The sequence below is a fragment of the Peromyscus eremicus genome, chromosome 12 (genome assembly GCF_949786415.1).
Source record: "Peromyscus eremicus chromosome 12, PerEre_H2_v1, whole genome shotgun sequence".
NCBI classification, from domain to species: domain Eukaryota; kingdom Metazoa; phylum Chordata; class Mammalia; order Rodentia; family Cricetidae; genus Peromyscus; species Peromyscus eremicus.
The window spans coordinates 72,426,390-72,438,726 of NC_081428.1; the positions used below are offsets into that span (position 1 = coordinate 72,426,390).

The window sequence follows — 12,337 nt, forward strand, 5'->3', positions numbered from 1 at the left end:
TGGAGCTGCAGAGGCCCTGGAAGCCAGCCTGCCCTTCTCTAGTCTAGTCTAAGGCCCCCTTTCTGGGCTCAGGCCATTGTTCTGACCTGTCTCTAAAGGTCAGCTCGCTTTTTCTGCGTTCTGGTCAGGCCCATTTCTGGGAAGCTGACCTAATGCTATACATGTAATGCAGCCCAGCAAGAAACTACCCCCCAACCCCAACCCTGGTAGCCCAGAAGTGGGGCCTCTCCGCTGTGACTGTGTGCTGGGGGCAGCTGGCTCAGCTGAAAAGATATGGCCCTCAGATAGTTTAGTCAGGAACAAAACTGCAGTATTTATTTTCTTCAGAAAAAAAACATTTAGAGTTTTTTTTTTTTTTTTAAGCTCCTTCGTGTAGATGGAATCTAGGTATGTTATTGTTTAAGAAAAAAAGTGTTTGTGGTGCATCAGTCACCCGTTTAGTTCTGAACATGATTTATGTGAGGAAATGGTTTTTTTTAAAAAAAAATTAAGCTGGAGATATATCCCTGTACGATGCTTCTGTGAAAATGCGGCTTTGTCCAGGCTGTTAATGCAAGTTGTAACAGTGCGGCAGGGGAGGCAGTGTTTACATGTTACATTCCTCCGTGCAGTCAAAATAAGCCTGGAGGGTCTACAGTAGCATTTCTGTATTTTATCAGCTTGGGCTGGGGCAGAGGGGGAGGCCCTGCTCACACTTGGAGGGGCTGTTTCTGCTAGATTTATTTGCCTTATAAATATTCCCTGTGTTTATTTTAACTCGCCTTTAAAATGGAGCTGAAATTAATATGGATCCCAGGGCTGTCCCGCTGGCCCCAGGGTGCCTCCCAGAGCCGGGTGACACTCTGACACAGCTCATCCAGGAGGCCAGGTCAGCAGCCAAGGGCGCATGGCACCTCTGTGCCTGGGCCTGAAGTGGGCACTGTGGCTGGCTGACAGTTGCTGAGGAAGGACCACATGGTCTTAGCCCCAGAACCTTGGTGGGATCAGCAGACTTCCAGAGCTCTCCTTCCTTCTGTCTACCTGGCCCAGGCAGCAGCCAGGATTTGTTTTCTAGTGCATATATGTGGGGCGTGGTGACCAACACCGCTAGTTACCCATGAGGTGTGGTGAGCTCAGCATGGCACCTGTAACTGTCTGGGCTTCCAGGAGTACCTCCCACTGCCTTTGCCCCAGGCATCAAATGAGGGCAAATGAGGGGCCCCGTTCCTCCTTGGGTGACATCTCAGTCTCAGAGACCCCAGGGCTGGCCAGATGGCAGAGATGGGGCACTTATGTCTGAGCCCTATCCATAGGAGACATGGTTAAGTGACAGCCTTCACCCAGCAGCTGGGTGCTGGCCAGGCAGGTCACACCTGTCAACTGTAGTAGAGGGAGCACCTGGCTAGAACCCAGGCTGTTAGCAACTTCATAGAAAGAACCCCTGAGCTTGCAGAGGTGGTCTCAGACTCCTTGTCCTGTCTTAGAGGGGCAGAGGCTGGGCAGTATGAGGCCCAGGGTAGGACTGCAAGTTGGCCTCTGCCCAGTCTTGGCCACCTAGCCACCAGTGTGTGCTGGGCCTGGTTGTCTTTTCCATTGGATGGAGAAGGGAGGAGGCGGGTAGCGAGGCCACAATACAGGGAAGAGTAGGTGGTGAGATAATGGCCACCGTGGGCAGGCACCCACTGCCAGAGAGGACAGTGTGAGCAGTGGGAGTGTGGAAGGTAGCTGATCCCCTGTGGTAAAACTGTCCCACTGATCTAGCAAGGCCCTACAGCGGGAGGATGTAGAGGTGAGAAAAGTGAGCCCTGCTTTAGGGCTGCAGGACTTGACATTGGAGTTCACTTACAGATCGTGGGGCCTGAACCAGGTGTGTGGGGACAAGGGAGTGGCAAGAGCTGGCCCTGCCTCTAACCCTGCAGCTCAGACTGTCTCCTGCATGCCCAGACCTCCAGAGAGCCTCTGCGCCCCACAGACTCTCAAGCCTGACCCCAGCTGACCTGGCCCAGCACTCCTGGCCCCTCTTTTCTGTATTTCCAGATACCCAAACCATGAAACAGGGTCCCACAGCCACCCTCTTCACCCCCCACCCCCACCCCTGCAGGCTGATCAGTGGCTGCTGTTGCTAGGCTCGGTTTCTGGTCCCTGAGCTGGCACACTCAGGACCGTGAGGAGGCCACAGTGAGCGAGCCGTGGCTCTGCACCTCCTCTCACACTGGGCCTGAGCCCCAGGAGCTGAGCTGCTGTTTCCAGGTGACAGTCACAGTCTGCTTTGTTCCTGCTGTCCCTTCACACTGCTTCTGGTCCCCAAAAGGCTTACAGAGCTTAGGGGCCAGCCTCTACCTCTGCTTTAGACCCATTCAAACCATCCTGGCTACACACCACACTAGCCCTAGAAACGGTGGTGGCTGAGGCCAGCCCATGACTGTCCACTCCCGTGTGCCCGTGCCAACCTCAGGCTTTCAGTCTCTGGGCACTGTGAAGCAGAGTGTTTTGCATTATGAGACAGGGTCTCTAATGCAGGCTAGGCTTGGAGCCCCCTGTAGCCCAAGCCGGCCTCACCTTCATGACAACCCCACCTCACTTTCCTGAGTGCTGTGACTACAGGTGTGCGTCAGCATGCCAGACTAGAGAATTCTTGTAATGGGCCAGTTTAATGCCGTCGTCTGAGTTGTCTGGAAGTAGCTTTGGTTTGACCCTCATAAGTTGGGAAGCTGCCCAAGGTACTGTGGCCATTTTTCTCCCATGCTAAGCACACAGGAGTTAGAAAGGTACATTTTATCTTAGAATAACCACTTAGAGCCATGGCTTCCTAATATTCTCATTTTCTGCCCAGTTTCTGTCTATTTCATGTGATACTCTGGTGAGGCAGAAGCGAGAGCAGCTGTCAGCCTGGGACTTGATTCTCAGCTTTTCTGCTTGTTTGCCTGTGTGGGGCCAGGACCTTGGGTAGCTCCCGCTACTCAGGGCTTGGCCCAAGGGCAGACCCCAGAGGTTTGGGTGCTGCTGGCAGGTCCAGGCAAATCTGGAGCCAGCTCCACTAGGATGGAGGATTTGTGGTGTCTCCTCTCTGGAGCTGCTTTCCTGGAGTGTCTGTGGCTCACGGCTTTGACTGGCACTTCCTGGACTGGTAGTACTACCAAGGGGCCAGGTGCTCCTGTGAGACTGTCACTTGTGTGGGTGTGCCTCCCGGAGAGAGGATTAGGGTCCTGCCGGCTGAGAGGCAGACTGAACACCCTGTAAGCCTAGCTTCACAGGTCTGTGTTAATGCCCTTGTTTCTGCTTCCTCCTGGCTTTCAGTTCTGACAAGCAAGCTACCCTGTGATTAGACTAATCTCACGGTAGTCATGCATCCATGGAGAGTATTGGCACACTAAAAGGCACAGAGATCACCCCCCCCCCACACACACACACACACATAGATTGGGCTCAGGCTACCAGGTATAGGATGGTGACTTCTGGTTGAGCAGACAGAGATCTCGCCTCAGGTTCTTTAAATACAGTGTTAACTCTCAGGCTCCCAGACCTTCCTCCAGACTGCCAGCTCTGCTGTCCCCTGTGGCTGGGTAGCTACACTGGTCACTGTGCCTTTGTAGCTGGTCCTGGGTGAGTATGGCCTGTAGAAACAGTCTACAGCTGCCAGCCTCTGGGAACTGACTCCTGAATCTGGAAGCTTCACATTTTGTCTCTGCTTTTGTTCCAGTCTCCTCCCCTTCCTCCCCCTCCCCCCTCCTCCCCCTTCTACCCCCTCCTCCTCCTCTTTCCCCTCCTCTTTTTTCTTCTCCTCTTCTCCTTCCCCCTCCTCCTCTTTCTCTTCCTCCTCCTCCTTTCCTCCTCCTCCTCCTCCTCCTCTTCTTTTCCCAAGGGTCCAGGCTGGCTTCAAACTCTATGTAGCTCAAGTTGGCCTTGAATTCATGATCTTCCTACCTCCACTTCAAAAGTGCTGGGATTACAGGCATGCATGGCCATTCCTAGAACTTCAGTCCTTTGACTTCTTTTGTTCATCTTTCAAGGAATAAATGTTCCCATTAATTGGTCAATTAGAGGGAGAGGTGGAGTAAACCAATGCTAACTATCATCCTGGCTCATAAAATAAATGGCCCAAGGTCACTGTCCATTCAAGCAAGTTGTGAGCTTTTGTAGATTTCAGTGCACACACTCAAGACTCCCCCACCCGCAGGAATGTGCCTGCCTGTGGGTGTCTGTCTTCCTCGTGTGTGCTCTGGAGTTGGCAATTTGGAGTTGGTAGCCTGAGGGCTGGGGGCACCTGAGAAATGGTTCCCCACCTTCTGTTGTGGGGCCACCTCAGAAGAAAGTCCACAGTGCTCATGGGGCTCTGCGGGAGCAGATGGTGATCCCTGGCTGCCCGCCCACCGTCTCCTACACCCAGCCTGCTTTGTGGGAGGCTGGGAGGCCCACGTGGACTACAGAAACAGAAGAATCAGGTTCTGGAGACTGCTTGCTCCATGTTCAGCAATGTGGTAGGAGGGCCTAGGAATGGGGGTCGGGGGCTAAGCTGGCCTGGGGAGAGTCTGAAGGGAGCTTGAGATAAGCAGAGAGTCCCAGTCACCAAAAGAAGGCTATGCTGGTGTTGCCCTGCTAGGCTGGGTCTCCACAGCTTGTTGGGAGGCGGGGCCTGGGAACTGCATGCTCGTCAGGGAACTGAGAGCAAAGGAGCTGCTTGTTGGATGCCCACAGACTTAGCATCCGTCCTCCAGGTGAGGCAGCGTGACCAAAGCAGCCTAGTTCTGTTTGCTTCTAAAGTAACTTCAGGTTCCACATCTTAAATGGCTCAGACCTCTCACTGTATACATCAAATTCAAAAAGTGTTGGGTTTTATACTTCGGAAAGAGTCTCTCCTGTGTGGGCGTTTGCAGGCAGACAGAGGCACACTTGCATCCTGTGTATGTTTCTTGGGCATTGTCAGTTCATTGAGGGCCTGGAAAGCGCCTTTGTTCTCCTGGTCTGCATGGGGTCCCAGGATCCCCTGTCCGTGTTCATCACATGCTGAGTGGGGTTGTGTGGCCAGCTGGGGCCACCTTGTACTCAGCCAGTCAGTGTGGTTCTGTCCCGGCTCCTGTGTAGAAGCCGCATGCCAGATGGTTCCCGCAGGGCACCTGCACAAGTATTCCGAGGGATCCGCCGCTTTTTGAAATGGAATTATATCATTAGTACTTGCCAGGATTAGTACTGACATCAGGCTTATCCATCCTTACATCACCTGCTCTTGTTCAAAGACTGAAGGGGTGATCTGACGAGCCCACCCACAGGCAGCCGCCCTGGCTGGCAATCCTTGTTTCCTCAGCCCTTTTGCATGAGTGTGCACATATGTGCCTGTGTGTTTATGCCTGGGTATGCATATGAGAGGATGTGGACAGGTGTGTGTGACCACTTGTCTCTGCTAGTGTGTTTACGGTGTGTATGTGCATGCAAAGGACTTTTCACGTTTGCATGTCCCTGTATGTGCAGGTATGTGTGAATGCATGTATGTGTATGTGGAGTGTGGAGCTGACCACAAGAGAAGAGTCACAGTGTCTTATCCTGGCTCGGGTGTGTGGTGTGTGTGTGTGTGTGTGTGTGTGTGTGTGTGTGTGTGTGTGTGAGAGAGAGAGGGGGGGGGGATCTTGGTCCTGGGCCCTCGTGGTGGGGACAGGCCTGGGCTCTGTTCACAGAAGCTGCTTGCCATACGCCTCCTCCCCAGTCTGGTCCTCTCGTGTCCTACCAGGTCGTCCTTGCTTCCATCCTGGCTCAAGAGGTTCCGAGGAGTAGAAGAAAGCCTTGTGCTTCTGAGGGACATCTCTTAACGTGGCCACCAGCACCTGGTGCTGCCTATGCTTTTCACAGGCCAGGTGTCACTTGTCCCTGACCACGCACCCTTCACCACCGTAGCACTGTTTGCTGTGTTGTGTTTCATAGCTGCAGCTTTTGGGAAGCGGGTTCTGTACCTTGGCACCGCCTGTTTGAACAGGCAGCCTCAACTGTCATTGGCTGATGAGTACCTGGCAGGAAGGCTACAGGGCCCATCTGTGTCCCAGCCTTGGAACAACAGCATGTGACCCTGCTGGTACTTAGTGTGCTCTTTGCTGGTTTCTTCTGCAGGTTGGTGGTTGGAGCCAGTTGTATCCTTTGCCAAAGTGCAGATGGCCATCCTTAGGCATGATGCTTGGCCCTGTTACCATTCTCCCTCCCAGGAGATACTTTGTTTTCTTGTGTGGGGACTCAACTGGACCTGTTAGGGTTGGGGGTCTGGGCCCAGGGAACTGTTGGAGGCTGACCTTTGAAGGCTACCACTTCCTGAGCCTCACACTGAGTCAGTGGGGCAGCTGGAGAGGGCTGCAAGGCAGTCACGATGACTGTGACGAGCATCTCCCTTGAGAGCAGCCCTGATCCGACCTCATCCCTGCAGGAGAAGCAGTCAGATCAGGAAGGGTCAAGAGGGGAGCCCTGGGGTGCTTAGGGTCAGGACAGGATGTAGAGGGGAAGACGAAAGCCCCAAGGCTGGGCATAGGAGCACAGGCCACGGGCAGTGCTCTGTGGCTCTACCCCAAGGCTCTTGTCTGTTAGGTCTGGCCAGCAGCTCTCCACTGAGTCTCCACTCTCTCTCCTGCAGTCTGAGACTAACAGCAGAGCCAGATGGAAGGCCATGGACGCATAAACCTCTCTGACCTGTGGGTGCTGTTGGGAGAGCTTGAAGCTGAGGCTGCACTTGAGACCCGGGGCCCGGGGCTCTCTGAAGCTTTCAGCAGAGGCCCCTTCTGGTGCTGAGCAGGAACAGGAGTCCTGGGCTGGTGGAGCAGGGTCCAGGCTCTATTGCCCCTCTGCTCCCTAACTCACAATCAGTTAGTGTTCCTTAGCCTGCTGCTGAAGACGTGGCCCTAGAGTGTGCTGGCTTCCTCACGGGGATTGGACTGGATACCACAGTCATGATGCGCAGCATCCCTCTCCGAGGCTTTGACCAGGTAGTGCCCAGGAGCCCCCACTCCCACCTGGGCTCTGCTCCTCCCATGAAGCCATATTCTTTTTTTTTTTTTGGCTACCTTACCCTGCCCCAAACAGGTGCAGGTGTGGCCTAGGGGAGAGGCCTGAATCTTTAGAAACAGTTCCTTAAAAGCCAGGTGTCCTGGCACTTAAGAGGCTGAGACAGGAGGATCATCTGAGTCCAAGAGTGGAGGCCAACCTGAGTAATATTTCATGCCCTATCCCCCAAAATAAGTCACCCATTAAAATCCAAAATTGAGATGCCAAATATTTTATGTCCTCTACCAAAGATAATCCAGTCCTCGCTCATGTTAAACTTTGATTACAGAAGCCGGGGCAAAGTCAGCTGAACGTGGGATGAACTGGGTCCACAGTCTCATGACCCCTGTTTCCATCATCCACTCCACAAACACCTTCCCATGCAACTATGTGTGTGGCTGCATCCTAAAGCTGGGCCACCACAGCCGAGGGTGCGCATGCCAAGCCCCTCTACAGGGACACAACATCGGGGGCTGTCGGTGTCCTGCTGCCAGGGGAGATGTTGGCAGCAGCCAGGCTGCAAACATAGAGGAGGCCAGAGGTAAAGGGGCCTGCAGGAAGAGCGCTGGACTCTCAGGCTAGGTGGTAGGAGACTGCTGGGCACTGAGCAGGCCCCATAGTTCCCCTCAGAGACTTGCATGTCTGCGTCCATCAGGCATCTGGTGGCATGTAGACTGTTAAGCAGCTAATGAGTCAGTTCCTTTGTTGGGGACAAATTGAGATATGCTCCCTGATATGAAGGGCTCCTCAACCAAGTGGTCCAGCATGACGCACCTCACCTAGGCAGATGTCACAGGATTTAGATGATGACTGTTGATGCCCCCAGGCAGCAGTGTCTAGTCTCTGTTGGCTTGCAGAGTTGCCTAGGAACTGGGCTCTACTGCAGCTAGGCCTGGTGATACATGGGGCCCCGTGGACAGGGAGGTGATTACAACACCTTCGCCTGGGCCTGTACCTCTTTCCTGCGGTCAGCTCCCCCAGCTTCCTGATGGCAGTGAGGGGATGTGGGTGACCCCCGGTGGGGACTGGGTGGGGAGTGGAAGGCCAGTTAGATGAACCGGGGCAGAGATCCCATGACCGAGAGAAGAGGCTGAAGTGGTCTCAGAATCTGGGAATTGGGAGCCAGGAGGTAGCTTGGCCTCCAACCTGGCCTCCAGAATCATAGAACAAAGGGACCCAGAGGTGGGGGGTGGGTACCCCATCTTTTTCTCTGGGCAGGACCCTGTTGTGGCCCTAACAGGCATTCAAGAGCAAGGTGGAGGGCCAGGGCCTCTCTTAGTGCCTCTTGCCAGCAGTGGTCTGTCCTAAGTGTCTTCTTGTGCTTTGCAGCAAATGTCATCGTTGGTCACAGACCACATGGAATCTCATGGTACCCGATTCCTGAAAGGCTGTGTCCCCTCCCTCATCAAAAGACTCCCAACTGGCCAACTGCAGGTCACCTGGGAGGACCATGCCTCTGGCAGAGAAGACACAGGCACCTTTGATACTGTCCTGTGGGCCATAGGTAAGGATGCGGCGAGCCACACATACACTGTCTCTAGCTCAAGGAAACCAGCAGAACCAAATTCCCTTGGATCAGGAGTCTTCACCTTCTTTCCCTGCACCTCCAGGTCCCCCACTCTGCTGGCTCCCAAGCAGGTTGGCCACTGCCTGGTACACCTTGCAGGCCACCGTGAAAGCCTGTGGGCACAGTGCCTACACCTGGCTGTCCCAAACACACTATTCCTCTGTTTCTTTCCCATTGCCATGTGCTGTTTTGGAAATGCAAACCAAAGAAGAGATTTGGTGGTGTCACCAGGCATCACCATTCAGGAAAGGTGTGTGAGGCCTTCCATACCCTTCATAGATTGTTTTTAAGTGTGTGAGGCCTTCCACACCCCTCCATAGATTGTTTTTAAGTGTGTGAGGCCTTCCACACCCCTTCATAGATTGTTTATAAGGCTTCAGTGTAAATCCTAGGGATTTCCTATAGGGCTTAAACCTTGATAGATCTATCTTGAATGAATTAGATGTTTGCTTTATAACATAATTTCAAGCTAGATTTTTTTTGTTTGCTCACTCTGAGGTAGTGTCTCACATAGCCCAGGATAACCTCAAGCTACATATGTAGCCAAGGATGAGCTTGAACTTATCTTTCTGCCCCTCTGACCCAAGTACTAGGATTATAGGCATGCACTGTCATCTCTGATTTAAGCCAGTTATCTTTCTCACAGAAATGATACGTGGGGGGAATGATCCACAGAGGACTGCAGAGTCCGTCAGTCGGTCAGTGCTTGCTGCATGAGTCGGCTCCCCAGCACCCACAGTAAAAAGCTGGGTTTGGTAGAGCCTACTTTGTAATTCCAGAGCTGGGGAGGTAGAAGCAGGTGGACCCCTGGGGCTTGCTGGATAGGCAGCCTAGCTTGTTGAGTGAGTGCCAACCATGTCTCCATAAGACAAGGAGGACAGCCCCTGGGGAATGACACCTGAGGTTAACATCTGGCCTTCACACATATGTACACATACACGTGCATACCTGCATATATATGTGTTTTCACAGGAACACACATGTTTTTAAGTTTTAAAAATGGTAGTCATACATATAACATAAACGTTCTATTTTAATTATTCGGTGCTCAGCTCTGTGGCGTTAAGGGCATGCACGCCACGGTGAGCCACCACCACCATCTGTTTGCAGAGCATCACCCCACTCCAGAGCCACTTTTTACTGCAGGTTAGCTTCTTCCTGCCCTCCTGCCCGGCACCCACCACTGCACTGTCTACCGTAACTTGATGACTCCAGGAACTCATACATGGACTCATACTGCATTTATCTTTTTGTTCCTGGCCCGAGTCACTTATAATGTCCTCAAGGTTTATCTATGTGCTAGCATGTGTCATAATTTCCTTCCTCTTTAAGGCTGAACCGTTTTGTTTACCCATCCATCTGTTGATGGACATGCAGGCTGCCTTCACCGTTGGCGATTGTCAGTACTAGTGCAGTGAGCACAAATGTCCACAAGCCAGCTGTGTGGATACAGGCCAGAGGATGTGGTTCGCTAACAGAGGCTTGCCCAGCGTGTCCCAGGCCCAGGTCCTGTCCTGACAGTGTGTGTTGCTGTCACTGCATAGCCTTGCTCTCATCCTTCTGCTTTCTGTGGATGGTAGGCCCAGTTTTTCGTGGGGATGAAGGCCTAGCAGGTGAGGCTGTACATACCCAGCTGTTGCTGACTTTGCTAGGGAGAAGGAAGGTGTAGCCAGGGGAATACTTACAGGGCCTGGGTTTATAAGGCTTCAGATGTGATGAGGGTTGTGGAGGCTCACCCGGAGGCCAATGGTGAGAACAGAGATCCAAGATGCTACTCCTGTCACAAGCCTGCTGAGAGACCAGCACACAGGCCATGGTGAATGGGGTCCTCATGGACACCATGGGTCCTTATTGGTGAGGGTAATATATGCACACCACGTCCCCACGTGAACATCCCTGCCCACCTCAGTGTGAGTACCGTCTGGTTTGGGCTTCTAGTCTTCCTGGCTTCCTTATGAACTTATACATTGACACAGGGAATACCTGGATCAATAGAAACTTATCTTAGGGCTTTGTCCCAGATTATCTGGGTCTCTGGAGTCTGCCTGATGTGAGCCAGGCAGGGCTCAGAAACCAGGTCACCCTCTGAAACCTCCTTTTGCTCCATCTCAATGCGATAGGTGGTCTCCAGGTGTGGCAGAGGGGTTGTCCAAGGCAAAATAGGCCCCAGAATGGGCTTTCTAAGGAACAGGGCTGCATCACACAGCAATATGCTTCTGGAGATGAACTTTTTTCTGAGTTCTTCAATAGAAATAAAAAATGAGGTTGAATCCAGAGGAGATGGACCAATGGTTCAGATCACACAGAAGAGGGGTGTGAATGTGGATCTGAGTGCCCCAGCACGAATACAGCATCGCCCTAGCCAAAGCTGACCAGTCACCAAAGAGTTCGCTCTTGGTCTCATCATAAAATCTCGAAATAAGCTCGTTGTGAACAGTACAAAAGAGTAGTTGACATCCTAGAGCCCCGAGTGTCTGGTGTGCCATAAATGGTGAGGAGACGGCTCTCTTCCCGCCCCGTTCTCTGTACCTCACCTTGGGCACGGGGACCCTGTCCTGCCTTTATTGTTTTTGCTTGTTTGATTTGTGTGTTGAGACAGGGCCTCACTACACAGTCCAGGCTGATTTGATCTCATAACGTAGCCCAAACTGGGCAGTCTTCCTGCTTTAGTCTCCCAAGCCCTCGGCCACCAGAGCGTGTCACCGTGCCCACCCTTGTCACTCAGCCATGCGGCCTGATGCCTTTGCAAAGCCTGGGTCCCCCGGCTTCCAGGGGGTCCTCCTCAGGCGGAGCCTCTGTCCCTCCCTTGCTGGGAGCCTGTTCTACTTTTTTTTGTTTTCAAAAAGCGTATCCCCCAGACACGCTGCGGGAGTGATTGATGCTGGGGGTGGAAGCTTTTCGAAGTCCTTGGCCTCTGACCCTGCTTCCCCAGGGCTGTGGCAGTGGCGGCAGTGGTTTCTGGCACGCCTTCTGGGTGGTGGGGCTGGCGCACGGGCATGTGCTGACTTCACCACCCCATCTGAGCTGGGTTTTGTAAACATTCAGGAGCCACTTCCCACTTGAACAACTGGGACTGTTTTCTGCAGCTCACACTGATAAGCCTTTAACGAAGCATTATTCCTGCTTGCTATAAGGTGATGCACCCCAGGAGGTTAAAATAAAACACACGCTGCAGAGCTGGTACCTCAGACATCTCTGTGGATTGTGCTTCCCATCCAAGCAGCTGGTAATGTGTCCAACAAGCCGGACTTTGAGGGACATTTAATAAAGGGATGGCTGCTCTTCCAGGCCCCCATGACACCCATGGCCAGGAGAGGCCCCAGCACACTGTACCTGACCAGGCCAATGTTGTGTAGTCGGTGAGAATGTGAGGTGCAGCCATGGCAAAGTGGTGCCGCACCCTGGAAGCCAAGAGGGGCAGGCAGCCTTTTTCTCCACACAGCCTGGATCTGCAGTGGTGGATTAAACATATTAGCAGTTAAAGCAGTTAATTGCTGTGCAGGGGCCCTCATTGTTTGTCTCTGAATCACCCGCCCACACCAGGTGTCTCAGATAATAGACTGGGAACCTCAGCGAGGAGGATTTCCTGTCTGCAGATGTGCCGATTACAGCGCTGAGTGAAGACAGTCAGCCTGCAGTCCAGGCAGGCGGGATCTGCTCTGCCTAGCCAGGAGTTAACCAGTTGTGGCCTGAATTGGTGCTGTCTGGGGAGCTGGCCCAGGACAGCCCAACAGATGCCTTCTCTGAGGCCTGGCTGTACTTGAGCTGAGCTGAGAT

At 53.1% G+C, this 12,337-nt stretch overlaps 1 protein-coding gene across 1 annotated transcript in view; it reads left to right on the top strand.

The window, feature by feature from the left end:
• Nucleotides 1-12,337, top strand: part of Txnrd2 (thioredoxin reductase 2) — a 46,711-nt gene that overhangs the window by 15,850 nt on the left and 18,524 nt on the right. The window contains exons 5-7 of the mRNA XM_059277033.1: nucleotides 6,076-6,095; nucleotides 6,844-6,935; nucleotides 8,323-8,497. Of these exons, the coding sequence (XP_059133016.1) occupies nucleotides 6,076-6,095; nucleotides 6,844-6,935; nucleotides 8,323-8,497 (287 nt within the window). The remainder of the gene's footprint in view (nucleotides 1-6,075; nucleotides 6,096-6,843; nucleotides 6,936-8,322; nucleotides 8,498-12,337) is intronic.